Here is a 17707-nt window from a genome sequence, read left to right on the forward strand (position 1 = left end):
GGTGTTACCCATGACTAAGCGCTCAACACCTCATGTACATGACAGAAATCAGAGCCAGTGGGAATGAATTAGCCAGTGTCTTCAGTGCTCCATAAAACATGAAGCTATAAAGACGTGATCTTAACATCTGATCCTTTTAACACTTCACATCGAGTAAGTAAAGGTTGTGCTCTCCATTATGGCTTATGTAAGTGTGGCTGTAATTGCTCGCGGCGCTGCAGAAATGTGGCAGTGCATTAACAGAGTCAGGACACACACAAGCTCTGCTCTCACGCTCTGATTGCTCCAGACCACAAACCACTGTCAACACATTCACTTCTGACACACCACCATCAGCTGAGAATGATTACTGGCCTTCAAAATGTTTTATTAAAAAAATATATATATGCAATTCTGAGAAATGGAGAAGTGACAATAATGCCAAAACTGATCTTGAATTCATAACAGCAGCCTCTTTCAACATAGCTAAACTGATTGAGCAAGAAAGAGGCGTTCATAGACCAGAACAGAGCGAATGCAGAGGAGCTGCTGCAGGAAGAAATGATTCTGCACGTGTCACTTAAGCTGCATCTCGTGAACATGATTGTGAATTTAAAAGCACTGAATCAATATCCAGTTCTCCATCTGAAGCTCGTCTGCTGGTCACGATCACAGCAGAAACACAGAGATGAGTTTGAGTCATAGTTTGTGCTCTGTCAGTCACTGAATGTTTGTTTAACTGACTGTATTAACATGACTTAGAGAAGTGTGTTGTACCAGACCTACCATTTCTATTGATTTGAAACAATTTTGTAACAATATAATAATTGATGAATAAAGTATTAAAACGCCCAAGCTTTCCGAACAGTAATGCATTACCTATGATTGTGCTGTAGTTTCAGATACTAGTGTCTGAGACTGAGATTCTAATATACACACAAAACAGACAAATCACAGGCTGGCATTCATTTAACACATGATTCGTCTTTATTACATATGAAAAAAATGAAACATGACTCGATGCATAAAAGAAAACAATACAGATGGTGCTCAGTCAAAGTTCAGGCCGAAGGCTTCAGGAAAAAGTCAGCTCTTCCTAGATGAAAATAAGGCAGGTTTATGTAAAGTTAAAAGCCGTGTTTAGCGTCACGCATAAAACACAGGTGATGTCACATGATCTTCAGTCCGTGTGTGTTCTCAGTCTTGAGCGTCTGAACGCTGCTCACTGAGCCACAGATAGAGGAATACTGGAGGGCCCGCCTCCGCTCGGGGCCGCAGGGGACGAGACGCTGGGGGTCTGGGGGACGGTGTTGGCTGTGGAGGCAGCGGTGGCCGCCGGCTCCATCTTACTGATGTGAGTGATGAAGCGCAGGCGGAGGCGCATCGCCGGCCTCAGAGAACAGATGATCCGCTCCACCTGCAGACAGCACACACCTCACAGTCACATGCATGAAGGATAAAAACACACATTTCTAGGGGTGAAACAATTCACTCGTTTTCTCGATGCATCGGTTACAGATCCTGACGATGCATATGTTATCTTGAAACATGGATTTTTGAATCGAGAATCATATGTTTTGATCAATAATCGATTTAAAAATATAAGCCGAATGAATGACGATTTGATATTCAATGCTTTAAAATACATAAGCATTAAAGGATTACATGTGCGAATTAATGGAGACGATGTGCGGCATCGTTCATCCCTATTGTGACATATCAAGGCAGTAACCATGTCTTAGAAATATACTAAAACTGGGGGTAAATTGTTTCTGGTGGGGGGTGGTATGATCTTATTGGTTTATTTAAAGGAATTCAATTAAAGGATTTAAGGAAATAAAAAGAAAAAAAGAAATAAGAACAGTAAAAGTTCCAGTTCTATTGTAGTTATGAAGTAAACTGTTTTTAAAAAATATATATATTTTAAAATATGCACACATTCACTTATTTTAGTCTGCCTAATATGTAAAAAAATATGTCAAGTCGCATCAAATTCAGTTATGATTTACATAAACAATGTTATGTTTTCAATTCAAAATGTTCAATTCTGTCGAGTAGTTTGCATCACTGGATATTACTGTTGGTCGCTGAACATTTTATCATAAAACAGTTGTCAAATATTAAATGTTTAGACGCATAACTTACGACGCACTCTTTCACTGCTATAACTAAAGTGTTGAGTTGGAATTCGCACTGACAGTAAGCCCCGCCTTCTTTGATTTGATTGGCCGTCTCACTCATTCTGACAGTGACGAGCACTGAGGCAGACCAACCTTTAGTCTTCCTAGCAACAGACAGAGCGGTGTGTAATGAAGAGCAGCATCAATATCAAATATTGATAGGAAAATTTGGCCATTTCTAATTATTCAGGGGGATTGGTTCCCCTCAGTGTGTACGGTGGTTCCAGCCCTGACACATATATCCCAGTGAAAGGCCTTCTGGAATGAGAGAAGTAGGGCTGGACTGGTTTGGTGTAGTGGGATGTGATTGGGTTGTAGGATGTTGGGCGTGTCAGATAAATGCAGTGAGTATGAGAGGATATTTAATCCCACCGTCCCTCAGACACGTCATGAAGAGAACAGACGTTGTTTCAACTGGGAGGGGGGATTCATGTTTTAATCAAAGATTAAAGAGGTCATACGAATTGTAAAAATATAATGTGCACGGATAAATAATTTATAATGAGCATCTCCTCTCTTCCTGCGCTGCGTCCTAATTCACACACTATCCGTACTAAAGAGTATTCGGAAACAGAATTAGGACATCCCGAATCGTAGTATGATGAACAGAGTCTCCCAAAGATACCGGTGGTCTACTACTTCCTGTCAGAATCCGAAGTGCAGACCCATGCTCAACGGCGGATATTACCCACAACCCACTGCGAGTTGGACGAGGTTTCGATTAGAACTACAAACTAGGGGTGTGCGATATATATCGTAATTGTTGTTTTAACGATGTGCGATCTGACATTATCGAGTATATCCCTCACACACACACACTACGTGATGTAGTTTTGTTGATTTGACTAGTGCGTGTGCGCATTATAGTACACGCTTTCACTGCGTGCTATATTTATATCATATAATATAGTTAATAAGATATCACACAAAGATTGCAGTTTTTTAATTTGATATTGATTTTATGCAAGTTTACTAAACAAGAAGTTAATATTAAGTGACTTACAGTTTAGACTTCCATATTGCCTGTTTTTGCTCTATTTCGCCACTGAAAAATAGTTAAATACAAAGACACAGCACTGAACCTGCGTCTCTGAGCAAAACACAGCAGCGTTTTCAAGCCGAATGAATGAATCAGCTTTTTGAACAAATCAATGATTCAATGATTAATATTCTTGATATTAAGATATTCTTGAATGAATCAGCTGTTTGAATGAATTGTTTGAATCTCAATGACTCACTCGTTAAACGTGACTTGCTGCCACCTACTGGCGGTTTTAATATCACAGTTAAAGTATCTTTTCATGTTTTAAATCATTTCAAATATCAATATTATTCAACATATGTTTTAAATATCATAACTGCAGGTTATTAATTTGTCACTTCTGAGCTGTGTAAATGATCTAAATGCCACTTCAGATGCAGCTTCTGTGTTTCCTCTGCACTGCAAAGATTCATTTTGTTGATACTTATTTAATTTGATTGATAACAGCCCTATTGTGTCTTATTATAATACATTTTTATTACATTTATGAAATTGAAAAATAATTAATTTATCAAGGTAAAGATGATTTCTGTCACTTTTGTGAACTGACCACCACACAGAATATGAAGAATATCATAAACTTTAGGAGTCAGCTGACCATGGCAGTCCTAAACCTGCCAAAGTACCAGCACAATAACACACTCAGCAAAATATCGTCTAATTATCGTTATCGAGAAAATCCCAGAAAATAGAGATTTATTTTTTTGTCAATATCGCACAACCCTACAACAAACGCGGATAAAGTGTTAAAAAAACTACAAACATGGCGGATGTGCGAGTCTGACGGTTAAGTAGAGGTTTAGATAAAGGGGCTTGAGTGAGCAATTATCAGTATTTAACCTGATGAAAAGATATTTATCCACATTATATTTCATCTGCAGCAGCATTGAGAACTTGTGTAATGATACGTTTGGCCATTAACTTTTAAACGCATCATTATATTTAAACTGCAAACACATGAGGAGAGTCTCCGCATTAAAGACCCACCAATGGCGGATCAACGAGCGACTACATTACAGGAGATTAAACTGAATGTGGAGGATTTGAACTGTGACGATGATTGACAGGGCAGCATGTTGTTCGTCGTTGGGTGACGAAGCAGTGTGTCCCAAAGCTTGACAACTCTTCTGCTACACACTCAAAAGTATCCACTTTTTCTTCACAAAAAGAGTTCATACTTCTAGGTCGTAGTGTAAGTCAGTAACGCTCTGTCTCTATGAAGCCCCTCCTTCTGAAAGCACACTGTGCTCTGATTGGTCGGCTGGTGTGTTGTGATTGGTGTTTGGGAAATGCCCCGCCCCCTTTATTCTGCATATGAATTATTATAATGAGGAATATTGTGACGTGTTGGTTCCCGGAAGAAACTCAAGACCACAAATCAAAGACGGTTCACTCCTATTAGTTATGAATGTGAGAAACTGTAATATGGCGGAATACGTCCCGCCTTCTAGGCAAAAGAGCCAATCGCTGATTGATAAAGTCATGATGTCACCGCAGCTGCTGTTAGAAGCTCCAGTTCCCATAGAAACCTGAGACTCTGGCTTATGACGGCACACGCGCACGGGTTCGATTAGCCTGAAAACAAGCTTTTGGACACTTCATCTGTGCTATCAGACTCTGATGATAACTCACACACTAGAGCTTAGGGTATAGTGTGCACACAGCTCTAGTGTGGATTTAATACAGAAGTGTGCAAACTATGACTGAACGCCTCGATATATGCAGGATTGAAAAGATGAAAAAGCTGAAGTTCAGATAGAGAAAGGCAGTGAGACAGATCTTTATTTCCAGAGACGGCTGATACTGAGCTGATGAACGTGACCTTTCCTGTTCCCTGAGGGAGAAGCAAACAAACAGCGGCTTCAGAAGGAGACTCGCCCTCCTGCCACCGCAACTCACACACACGCTCATCTGAGTACAGGCCGCCCATGTGACACACACTCAGTACAAGCCAGAGACGAGGGGCTGCCCCTGTGTGTGTGTGTGTGTGTTACCTGGTCTTTAACGCTGTCCCCAGTAAACATGTATTTGATGTGGTACAGGAAGTCACAGATGGGGTCCATATAGGACAAGTGTTTAATGTGCTGGTCCACAGCCTGGAGCATCTCATAAAACGCCACTCCGATCTGAGAGAGGAAGAAACACACACACACACACACACACACACACTCATCAGTGTACATCACAGTACAGCTCACCATTCAATCTTTCATTTTGAGAAACAAAAATGCTTCTTTAATATTATTAATCATTAGTTGATGTTGGTGTTATGTTGACATAACTTGATTTCAGGAAACAAAATGAACCCAAACAAAGGAACAGCAGAACCGCTGCGTGTCTGATCAACGGTGTTTTATTATTGAATGCCTCTATATATTTGAGTAAATGATTCAATGATTCACTCATAAAGAGTCACTTGCTTTGATCCTAAATGAATCAGTTAAATAAATGATTCAATGACTCACTCATCAAGAGTCACTTGCTTTGATCCTAAATGAATCAGTTAAATAAATGATTCAATGACTCACTCATCAAGAGTCGCTGGCTTTGATCCTAAATGAATCAGTTAAAGGGGCTATATGCAACTTTTTCCCCAAAATAAACGTAACAATAGCCTTTTTATTTGACCATTTATGACTCAAACATCTCCTGATGAGCATACTGACACCTTGTCCAGTGGGTGCACCTATAAGCCTGTATCCTATTTTCCCTATTTTCTGGCGGGTCGTCTTTTCCCGCGCTGTCTGCGGATGTGACGTCACCACCGCTGCGAGAGCGAGCAGAAAACAAGAGCAGTTCTGTTTTTTGGCCACAGGTGTCAGTCGCGAGTTTAAATTTCAGAAAAACGCATATAGCCCCTTTAAATAAATGATTCAATGACTCAGACTTGTCGCCACCTACTGGTGGTTTATTTTGTCGATGTATGAAATATGAAGAGCTTGTCCATGACCGGTCTAACCCAGAGCAGATATCTGCACAGGGGAAGCACATCTGCCCCAGAGCTGGGTCTCCGCTCTTCCACACACAGTGTTCAGTGCTGGCCGGCGGGCAGAAGGAGCAGAAGGGTTTCTGGGTAAATGTGTGGTGGTCAGGGTCAGTGTGTAAAGAGCACTTTCATTAGATAGACTGCTTCAAACCGCCCCAGAGGAACAGCATGAAGTCCTCCACTCGCTCAAGCGCTCTCGAAGCCTGAGGACTAATCAAGTCTGTTAGTTTCCTGTGCCACTCTCTCCTCTCTCCCATGAGGCTTTGCTTTGAAGAGGCGAGGTGAGTGTGACTGTGAAATGTGCAGGTGTGTGTGTGTGTGTGTACCTCCAGCATGCATCTGGTCCTCTCCTGCTGGAAGCGCTGCAGAAACGGCCCCACCAGGTGATAGACGTACAGCAGCTGGAACTCCGTCTTCACGATGGGCTTCAGCACCTCCGACAGGAACCTGACACACACACACACACACACACACACACACACACACACACACACACACACACACACACACACACACACACACACACACACACACACACACACACACACACACACACACAAACAATCACATCACGTGAAGAAAGTCACTAATTACACATGCTGGCCTGACATACTACACAAGACTTGACTATTAACCCTTAAATCACCCCCTGGGCTCCAGCTGACCCCACTGGACTTTTCCTTCATTTTTAAAGTGTTCCCTTCATCTCAGGGCCATGAGACTCTGTGACTTCTCCCAAATAATCTCTCTAAACATGCACACAACATCTGGGCTTGATTTGGTTTATCTAAAGGTGTGTAACATTTTTTTTTTACCATTTAAGGTCCACAGGGTCAGATTGACCCCACATTGAATTTATTTATTTTTCACTTTGTCACAAAAATAAAACAAAATCCAATATAAATCTGAAAAATACTACATTTAAATCAAGGTCTGGTCCTAGAGCATAAACACAAAGTGGAACGAACTTTCCATCTCATACACACACACATGCACGCACAAACACATGTGTGTGACTGCAACAGAGCGCATTTGTATAGAAATTGGCAAATAAAATCAACAAAACTGGCATAAATCTGAAAAATTGCCATACATAAATGAAGGACTAATACTAGAGCACAAATGCAACATGGAACAATCATGTTCACTCACACACACACACACACACACACACACACGCACGCACGCACACACGCACGCACACACGCACACACGCACACACACACATGCACACATACACAAAGTTATGAGAAGTTGAAGCATCAAGAAAAAATGAGGTGAAAATGAGTCCCTATGGCCATCTGCTGGATATATGTGGTCATTGCACTTTCTTTCTTTAACTATAATTCCTAAGGTTTTTCCACAAACCTACAGATGGCAGTATTCTATCCCTAACACATAGAGCAATGTCCAAAAACTATTTAGATTTAATTAAGATCATCATTTAAGTGATTTTGTCATAAAAAAAATATTTTTAATGAGCCAATTTATGGCCTAGTTAAGTAATTGTGCAGTAAATAGGTAAAAAACGACCAAATATCCACAAAAACACAGCATAAATGTAAAGTTGAGATGTAAATAAAAAAAATGATATATAGTTTTCCATGTAAAAAAATGTATATTTCCTTATGCAATCGCTCTGTAAATGTATCTCTCTGACCGCTAGGATCAAACACGTAAACCCTACTCGAGGGGTGATTAAGGGTTAATGTTACCAAGAACTGTAGCACAGAATTAAAGTCACCATGAAAATGACAATATTGCAGTATTATCATATGCACATCATAATCTTGAGTCAGAATATCTTCATCTCTTCTTCTCTGATGATGAGGGCGGGGCCACCTGTCACTCACATGAGATCAGCCAATAGCAAACCACAACCATCCTATCAATTCCCCACAGACACACTCAAGCCCCGCCTACATCTGTTCTTCACTACAAGTGTCTTATTGCTTTAAAGAATGCTACATTAAGTTCTTTTAGTGGATTTTTGTCCACGTGTTGTTCAGATATAATGTGATTATTTGGGAATGTCGTTGTTGTATGGCCAGGCTTTTGTGAAACGCCGCCACTGGTTGAACATGTCTGATTTCATGCCCTCCAGACGATCGATGCGAGTCTCTGAGTCATGATGATGTCATCCAGACCATCATTAATCAGACTGTGCCTCCGATAGGATGAGTTGTGTTCAGTAAATCACTAACAATGCATGAGGCGGAAGATTTTATTCCCTATTGTGCCGTAAATGCGAGTGAAGCGCTTCTCAAACAAGAACAAATGTAGGCGGGGCTTGAGTGTGTCTGTGGGGAATTGATAGGATGGTTGTGGTTTGCTATTGGCTGATCTCATGTGAGTGACAGGTGGCCCCGCCCTCATCATCAGAGAAGAGATGAAGATATTCTGACTTCACAATAATGATGTGCTTATGATAAACACTGCTCCTCCATTTTGATTGCAGTGATTTTCCCCCTCGAGCGATGATTATTTGATAAGCTCTGGCTCAGAGTGTGATCAGACTCAGGGTGTGTGTGTGTGTGTGTGTGTGTGTGTGTGTGTATCTCCACCGTGGAAGAGGCTGAGAGAGGATGATGTGGGTTCGGGGAGTGTGCTATCGTTCCCCTGTCGCTGCAGACGGAGTGTGTGAGGCGCGCAGTTATCTGTGTGTGTATGGACACCATCCCAGACGGCAGTTTAACAGACGTATTTACACTTCACAGCAAACAGAGCATGTGACTGACGCCTCACAGCACAAACACACACTACAAAACACACACTCTTCAGAAGCTCAGGGTCATTTTGTGGGGAAAACATGGAAATAGTTTGTTATTTTTATCAGTGTTTGTTATATTTATGTGTTTGGTGAAGTGAGGCACATTTAAAACCTTTTCAAGACCAATTAAAGAAAATGAGAGGAATAAATTGAAGGGAACAACACGTCAATATGTTCTCTAAATGTAAATGAGCACAAAATCAGTGTATTAGTGACACTTCAACGTCTGAGAAAACTATTTCCAACAGATCAAACAGATCCAAAAAAGCTTTTAGTTAGAGATGAGAAATCTTGTGAAAGTGATTTTATGATTAAAACATGAACGAATATCTGCCAATGTGTTCATAAAAATCTACTTAACTCAATATTAGTAATTTTTATACCCAATGACAGACATTTGTTATTGTTTTAAGCATAAACTCACTTCATTTTGTTCACTTTCTCAGAAAACAAGACTTCATTTCTTCAAGTTGTCATTAATGTCTCTTGATTTAAGGATGTTTTGAACTGGAAACAGAAATCCTGAGGAAGAAGAACATCATTTCTGCAGTGCAGGCTATTCAATTTAGTGTGGTATGAAATCTGTTTGATTTATTTATAGTTTGTTCTGGGCTCTGCTTTAATGGTCAGATTAAATGTGCTGGACTCTCGTTCATCTTCTGAACACAAATGAAGAAATTTGTAAGGAAATGAAAGATTTCTGTCCTCCATAGACAGTCTAAGCAATTTAAGAAAGTTCATCAAGAGAAACTGATCCATACTGATCATCGAGTGGATTATTCCAGATGTTCTGAAGAGACTCGATGGCTTTATATGATGAAGGAAAGTCTGACGGGTTTGAGCGAGGAAATGACCGCAGGATTCTCATTAATGGGTGAACTGGCCCTTTAAGAGACGGACCTACTGTTGATTTATTCATTCAAAATCTGACAAATTCTGACCTTTATAATGTAAATTCAATTTTTATGAACATATTCTGCAATTCCGTCCACATTTTGAGCATCACAGAAATCATAGGGCCCTAATTTAATTGAATGCCATGATATTGAATTTAAGACTTTCTGATCCAATTGTGGAAGGTCAAATGAAGACCTTTTTAAGACCCGCAGAAACCCTGGATATGGAACTGTAATGCGGTCAAGACCTGCCTGGAACTGCTTTAGCCGTGCGTTTCCCTAAAAATAACTGCACAGCTTAGAAACGTTAGTCAACCAATCAGATTCAAGCATTCAACAGTCCCATAGCCTAACAGTAAAGCAATCTATTGGTATAAATGGGCAGTTTTTATTAAGTTATTGTGAACCGCCAGCCTGCAGAACCAGCAACAGAGCCACATTTTGACTTTGATCAAAAATGTGACTTCAAAAATAAAAAATCATAGACTTTCAAAGTTTAATAATTGACCGTTCGCAAAGACCCGCCCCCTTTAGTTACTATTGCTATGTCCGACAAGCCATGGCGCTCTCACACCACACACACACACACACACACACACACACACACACACACACACACACACACACACACACACACACACACACACACACACACACACACACACACACACACACACACACACACACACACACACACACACACACACACACACACACACACACACACACACACACACACACACACACACACACACACACACACACACACACACACACACACGTTCTCACGTAGAGAAAAAACATTGCGGAGCAAAGAGGACACTGACAACCCGCCTACAGACAGGACAGAGCAGGTTACTTTTGATATGAAACAAAGTCTACACTTTGAAATTGTCATTTTTTAAAAGAAATATAAACAATAAATAGCGGTTTGTGGCTCTTTAATGTGTCATGATCGCTGTAGCGCCTCAAGCTGCTCGTGAACCGATCATCTCTTCCTTCTAGTTCATTGAGAAGCATGAAATAAACATGAATGAACACTAAAAGAAATGTTTCAACCGTGGAAAGACGTCAATACACACCGTTTTTCCAAGTTCAAGTCCACCGACGTTAATCTACTTAGGGCGCTTTCACTCCTACCTTGTTTGGTCCGGATTTTCGAACTTTTCAGTTTGGTCCGAATCAAAACTGCAGATGTGAAACCTCCCCCGTACCACAATCCTGACCAAACAGACGAAATTTGGTCCGGCGAAAAGAGGTCGTCTCGGTCCAGATCAAACTGAACAAAGGTTCGGTTGGTCTCTAGTGTGAAAGCATTTTCTGTACGGTTCGGACTTTCAGAGCATTTACAGGAAGTTCCTGTTTATGTTTAAATATTATAATGTTATTTTTAAATTTCATCTCGGCTATATTGATTATGAAAATTGAAAAGATGCGCAATATGTCAGAAGACAGAAAGTCAGAAATTATTTTGAAAGAAATTTTGTATGATTTTGCTTAGAAAGCCTTTCTTTAATGTGAATTTCGTTTTGTATAAATTGTATCTTAATTTGAATCAATGTTTAATCAGATAATCGCCTGGATTTAATAAATAAGAAGCAAATAATCTAAAGCAGATGATAATCGCGGGAGCGATCACATGTTTTGCACATGAACTGGAGCGTCTCAAATAAACCCAAACTCAGCAGATACTTGTCTCACAAACATGAGAAATATGTGTATATAAAGCTTGAAATGTCCACTTTTAAACGTAACAAAAATAAAATAGTGTTCACTAGTGGCCACGATATGCGTCCGTCATTCTTGTCAAAGACGCGTCAGACGCACGTCCATTTACAAACCAATCAATGTCCAGATGCCGCACACACAGATGAAGACGAGTGGACTCAAGTGTGTCATGTGCAGTTCTTTAGTGCGCTCGCATGACTGCAATGTGAAACCAAACCAAAACTAACCCAATGTATAAAATGTATCAAAACATGAACTTCGGTTCGGACCTTGGTGCGGAATTTCAGGTGTGAAAACGCCCTTACTCTCCTGACTGCTTTGTCGGACAAACCGGCATATTCAGCGCTGTGATTGGTCAGATCGCCTGTCAATCAAACTTGCGGCGAAGGGTGAATTTTGCATTAGACTGTATTAAAATGACTGTTTTTCCATCTCCAAATTTAAAACCTCTTAAAATGATTAAAGACGTTTTATGACCTTAGGTTTGATCAAACGGAGTATTGGTCAGGATTTGAATGCCTCTCTGCACTACTGGTGTGGTAAAGTGTGTGACGCTGAGCAGGACGTGTTGGTGCTGGTTATTTCCCAGACGGTCTGAAGTCTTACTTGGGAATGAGGGAGAGCTGCCCGATGCTGGAGTGATGCCAGACGGCGTGTGCCAGTGCCAGGATGTAACTGCAGTGCATCTCTGAGTACGACTGGTGACAGGCGGTGAAGTCCAGCAGCTGGAACGGGTAACCCACCCAATCCTCCTCCGAACTCAGAACCGGACTGCTGATCACACTCACGATACGGTCATGCAGGACGATCCAGTACGGCTCCTGAGCAAGACAGACACAGTCACATTAACCTGAAGAGAGAGCAGAGCCTTAAAGGGACAGTTCACCCAAAAATAAAAATCAGCCCATGATTTACTCTCCCTCAAGTCATCCAAGCTGTGTATGACATTCTTCTTTCAGACGAATTATATTACAGAAGTCCAGGCTAATCCAAGCTTTAGAATTGGATTAACAGTTGCTCTGTTTTTGAAGTCCATAAAAGTGCATCTGTGCGTCATATAACTGCTCCAGCGGCTCTGGGGTGTTAATAAAGGCCTTCTGAAGCGAATCGATGCGTTTGTGGAAGAAAAATATCCATATTTAAAACTTTATCAAGTAAACTTTCGGCCGATCGCCTTCCCTGTTCAATTTATGGAGAAAGTGTGTAAAGTTCTCCTGCGGATGGAAAGACTAACGCTCAGCTCCGCTCGTCATGACGTCACACACACATCTGGAGTTTCACTTTCAACATTCAACACTTTTACAGTGTTTACTTGATAAAGTTTTAAATATGGATATTTTTCTTCCACAAACGCATTGATTCGCTTCAGAAGGCCTTTATTACACCCCAGAGCCGCTGGAGCAGTTATATGACGGACAGATGCACTTTTATGGACTTCAAAAACAGAGCAACTGTTAATCCAATTCTAATGCTTGGATTAGCCTGGACTTTTGTAATATAACTCGTCTGAAAGAAGAATGTCATACACACCTAGGATGACTTGAGGGAGAGTAAATCATGGGCTGATTTTCAATTTTGGGTGAACTATCGCTTTAAAAACAGGGAGACAGGCTTTAAATCGAGTTCAAATCCCATCAGGAATCAGTGTTATTATAGTTAACTCAAATTAAAACATCATTTATTACAGCTTACTAGCTGCCGTATGAGAGAGAGTGAGAGAGAGTGAGAGAGAGAGAGAGAGAGAGAGAGAGAGAGAGAGTGAGTGAGTGTGTGTGTGTGTGTGTGAGTGTGAGTGTGAGTGTGAGTGAGTGAGTGAGTGAGTGAGTGAGTGAGTGAGTGTGTGTGTGTGTGTGAGTGTGTGTGTGTGTGTGTGTGTGTGTGTGTGTGTGTGTGTGTGTGTGGGCATGTTTTCGTGAAATATCAGGACACAAATGTGTATAATGTCATGGGTATTACAAAAAGAGGGTGAAATATGAGGACGTTCCCCATGTCCTCACTTTTCAAAATGCTTATAAATCACACAGAACAAGTTTTTTTTCACAGAAAGTGAACTGCACAGTCTCCTGTGAGGGCTAGGTTTAGGGTCAGTGTAAGGGGATAGAAAATACGGTTTGTACGGTATAAAAACCATTACGCCTATGGAATGTCCTCACATTTCACAAAAACAAACATGTGTGTGTGTGTGTGTGAGAGAGAGAATGAGAGAGAGAGAGAGAGAGAGAGAGAGAGAGAGAGAATGAGAGAGAGAGAGAGAATGAGAGAGAGAGAGAGAATGAGAGAGAGAGAGAGAATGAGAGAGAGAGAGAGAGAATGAGAGAGAGAGAGAGAGAGAGAGAGAGAGAATGAGAGAGAGAGAGAGAGAGAGAGAGAGAGAGAGAGAGAGAGAGAGAGAGAGAGAGAGAGAATGAGAGAGAGAGAGAGAATGAGAGAGAGAGAGAGAATGAGAGAGAGAGAGAGAGAGAGAATGAGAGAGAGAGAGAGAATGAGAGAGAGAGAGAGAGAGAGAGAGAGACAGAGAGAGAGAGAGAGAGAGAGAGAGAGAGAGAGAGAGAGAGAGAGAATGAGAGAGAGAGAGAGAATGAGAGAGAGAGAGAGAGAGAGAGAGAGAGAGAGAGAGAGAGAGAGAGAGAGAGAATGAGAGAGAGAGAGAGAATGAGAGAGAGAGAGAGAGAGAGAGAGAGAGAGAGAGAGAATGAGAGAGAGAGAGAGAATGAGAGAGAGAGAGAGAGAGAGAGAGAGAGAATGAGAGAGAGAGAGAGAATGAGAGAGAGAGAGAGAGAGAGAGAGAGAGAGAGAGAGAGAGAGAGAGAGAGAGAGAGAGAGAGAGAGTGACCGTACAGGTAGAGCCGTGATGACCAGTCCAATCGCGTTCATCCAGGCCGTGACGTTCTCACGAGGGACCAGCGGCTGGCTGCAAAACACACATTCATCACACCAAACACACAGCACTCCACCATATGAATGTATGCGTCTGCTGATGACCTCTGACCTCTTGAGCACCACGTTGAGCAGAGCGTTTCCCACATCTTTGCCCGGCACAGCCAGAGCCATGAGCTCCACACAGGTGACGTGCAGCGCGTGCGCGGCCGGGTTGGGGAACTCGTTGAAGCGCCAGTCACAGTTGGGGAACGGCCCCGGGGACTTCCCTGCCATGGGTGCCATCGGTCAAGGACACTCACTGAGACAATATCCACTTCTGCAACACGATTTCATACCGTACATACTCTGAAGAGCTCGTGGATGAGTGGCTTTCTATCCTGTGTTGACTACTTCTTATTATTATTATTATACCGCCATTTAAGTCTATGGCAGCCCATAGAACCATTTGCGGGAAAGTTATGAAATTTGGCACACTGATAGAGGACTTGCCCAACATTAACCACACCAATTTTGGAGTCTCTAAAACAATCCCTCTAGCGCCACCACCTGTCCAAAGTTTCACTCATGTTTATGTTAATAACTTTTGAACCCTAAGGGATAGAGACATTTTCCTGTGATTCCTTGGCTCAAGCCGATTAGATTGCACCCATTTTCCGTCATACGAATTTTCCCGCCATTTTTAATTAACCGAAAAAACTACTTTTGCGAACTCGTCCTAGACGGTTAGTCTGATTTGCACGAAAATTGAACCAGATCATCTTCAGACCATGCTGCAATTCAAGTTGATTCGTCAAAAAGTTTTTGGTGAACGTGCGAACAAACTTTACGTAGCGCTTGCAAAAACACACTTAAGGCTATATCTCTGCAACGCTTTATCGTATTCAAACCAAATTTGGTACACCTGAGGCAACATGCAGCGTTTCGGCGCAGCGCCACCTACTGATCCGGAGAAACGTTTTTTTTTACATTTTTGCTTATAACATCTAAACCGTTAGAATTGCATTGCAATCCAAAAGTTATAAAAGTGGTCTCGTTAGATTCAGGTCGGCATGCCGAGTCGTCTGATATCCAATGTCACCATATCGGCCATTTTGGCTGTCGACCATTTTGAATTATGTGCTAAAATTCTGTATTTTATGAACACATGAACAGATTGTTATGAAACTCGGTATGGGTCATCAGCACGATGCCCTGAAGGAGCCTGAGAAGTTTCGAAACAGCGCCACATAGTGGATAATTAAACTTTGGGTGTGATTGACTTATTTTCATGGGAGTAACTTTTTTTGTCTCCTGAATCCTTGCCGAGTCCAATGATACCAGACTTGCCATAGCGCTTATAAAACGTTAGCCGATATCTTCGAAACCGCTAGTCTGATTGAGACGAAACAGCATCAGAAGTTCAGAAACATAGGTCGATAGCCATTCGCTAATGCCCAAATGTCAAAATATTGATAGTAAGGGGGAGTAAAATCCAATCAAAGTCAGGTGTCAGTCATTTTTTACGTGTTTTTTCATATAAATGTCTATAACTCCAAAACGAAATGAGAAATTTTCACTAAAATTGACCCACACATGTATAGCCCATACATGTGTGTAAATTTTAGTGAAAAGTTCTCACTTCAAGGACACAAAAAAACAAACAAAAAAAAAATCCTTCCCTCGTGGGTCTATTTGACCCCTTTAGGAATGAATGGAATGCTTCAGTACACATAGAACAACCTACAAATGCTCAACATTCAAACTACACATGCTAAAACTTTACCAAAAAATGTGTGTCTGACTGCATTCTGAAGAGAAACTGACTTTAGGACCCAGCGGAACAGCTCATCCGCGTGTAATTGTAGGGCTTCGGGTGATTTTGAGCCGCGAGGGAAGGATTAGTTAAAGTGCGACGCAGTAGCCGTTAGTTTGCCTCTCAGCCATGAAGAACTGCTGCTGGTCAAAGGCAGGCGGCATCATGTGTCAACATTTAAGAGTTTCACACAACCATAGAACGTTTCTTTGGGCAGAAAACCAAAGGGAGACCTTTAAGCTTCTGTTTTGTTGCATTTGATTTATAAGCGCTTCTCATGATGACCTTGGGAAGATGTCGTGTTTTCAAAGGCGTGTTATATAAGAGACTGAAGCTGAAAACACACCATCATGACCTGATATATACAGTGGCAAGAAAAGGTTTGTGAACCTTGCAGAATCTGCAAAAACGGGAATTGTGTTTTAATTTGTACTGTCCTGAATAAGATATTTTATACAGAGTCCACAAGACAAAATAACCTGAATTTATTAAAAATGACCCGTTCAAAAGTGTGTGAACCCTTGATTCTTAATCCTGTGTCGTTCCCTAATGACCCACAGCTGTGTGTGTGAGAGAGTGTGTGTGTGTGAGAGAGTGCGTGTGTGTGTGTGTGTGAGTGAGTGTGTATGTGTGCGTGTGTCTGAGAGTGTGTGTTTTGTGATGGTTGTTCTTGCGTCTCTTGTTTGTCCTGATCAGAATCTTCTGTATATCTGAACCCTCTCCAGCAGTGACTGTGTGATTCTGAGATCTGAGGACGATTGAGGGACTCAAACACAACTATTAAAAAAGGTTGAAACACACACACACACACACACCCGTGGATCATCAGGGAACGACACACACACACACACACGCACACACACACGCGCACACAGCCGTGGATCATCAAGGAACGACACACACACACACTCTCTCTCTCACACACACATACACACGCAAAAACATACACACACTCACTCACACGCACACACACACACACACACACACAGCTGTGGATCATCAGGGAACGACACACACACACACACACACACACACACACACACAAGCACACACACACACACACAGCCGTGGATCATCAAGGAACGAGACACACTCTCTCTCACACACGCAAAAACATACACACTCACATACACACTCACACCTGTGGATCATTAGGGAACGACACACAGGATTAAGAATCAAGGGTTCATACACTTTTGAACGGGTCATTTTTATAAATTCAGCTTATTTTGTCTTGTGGACTCTATATAAAATATCTTATTCAGGACAGTACAAATAAAAATTTTGTTAAAATTATTCACATTTTCTGCAAGGGGTTCACAAACTTTTTCTTACAACTGTAAATCACTATATAGAGGACATTTAAATATACATGTATATTAATATGAGCTAAATCGCATTAGGCCGAATCACCCAGGCGGTGAGTTACGCAGTTTCATACACTCACAGACGCT

The 17707-nt window shown here is 41.4% G+C and overlaps 1 protein-coding gene across 2 annotated transcripts in view; it reads right to left on the bottom strand.

The window, feature by feature from the left end:
- Positions 1-939: 939 nt before the first annotated feature.
- med23 (mediator complex subunit 23) overlaps positions 940-17707 on the bottom strand; it is a 64981-nt gene continuing 48213 nt past the window's right edge. For both annotated transcript variants that reach the window (XM_079831298.1, XM_079831297.1), the window contains 6 exons: positions 14571-14736; positions 14420-14492; positions 12188-12402; positions 6514-6634; positions 5196-5327; positions 940-1396 (listed from right to left, as the gene is read on the bottom strand). In XM_079831298.1, coding sequence (XP_079687424.1) covers positions 1202-1396; positions 5196-5327; positions 6514-6634; positions 12188-12402; positions 14420-14492; positions 14571-14736 — 902 coding nt within the window. In that variant the 3' untranslated portion in view covers positions 940-1201. The remainder of the gene's footprint in view (positions 1397-5195; positions 5328-6513; positions 6635-12187; positions 12403-14419; positions 14493-14570; positions 14737-17707) is intronic.

This window comes from Gobio gobio (genome assembly GCF_949357685.1).
Source record: "Gobio gobio genome assembly, chromosome: 12".
NCBI classification, from domain to species: Eukaryota; Metazoa; Chordata; class Actinopteri; order Cypriniformes; family Gobionidae; genus Gobio; species Gobio gobio.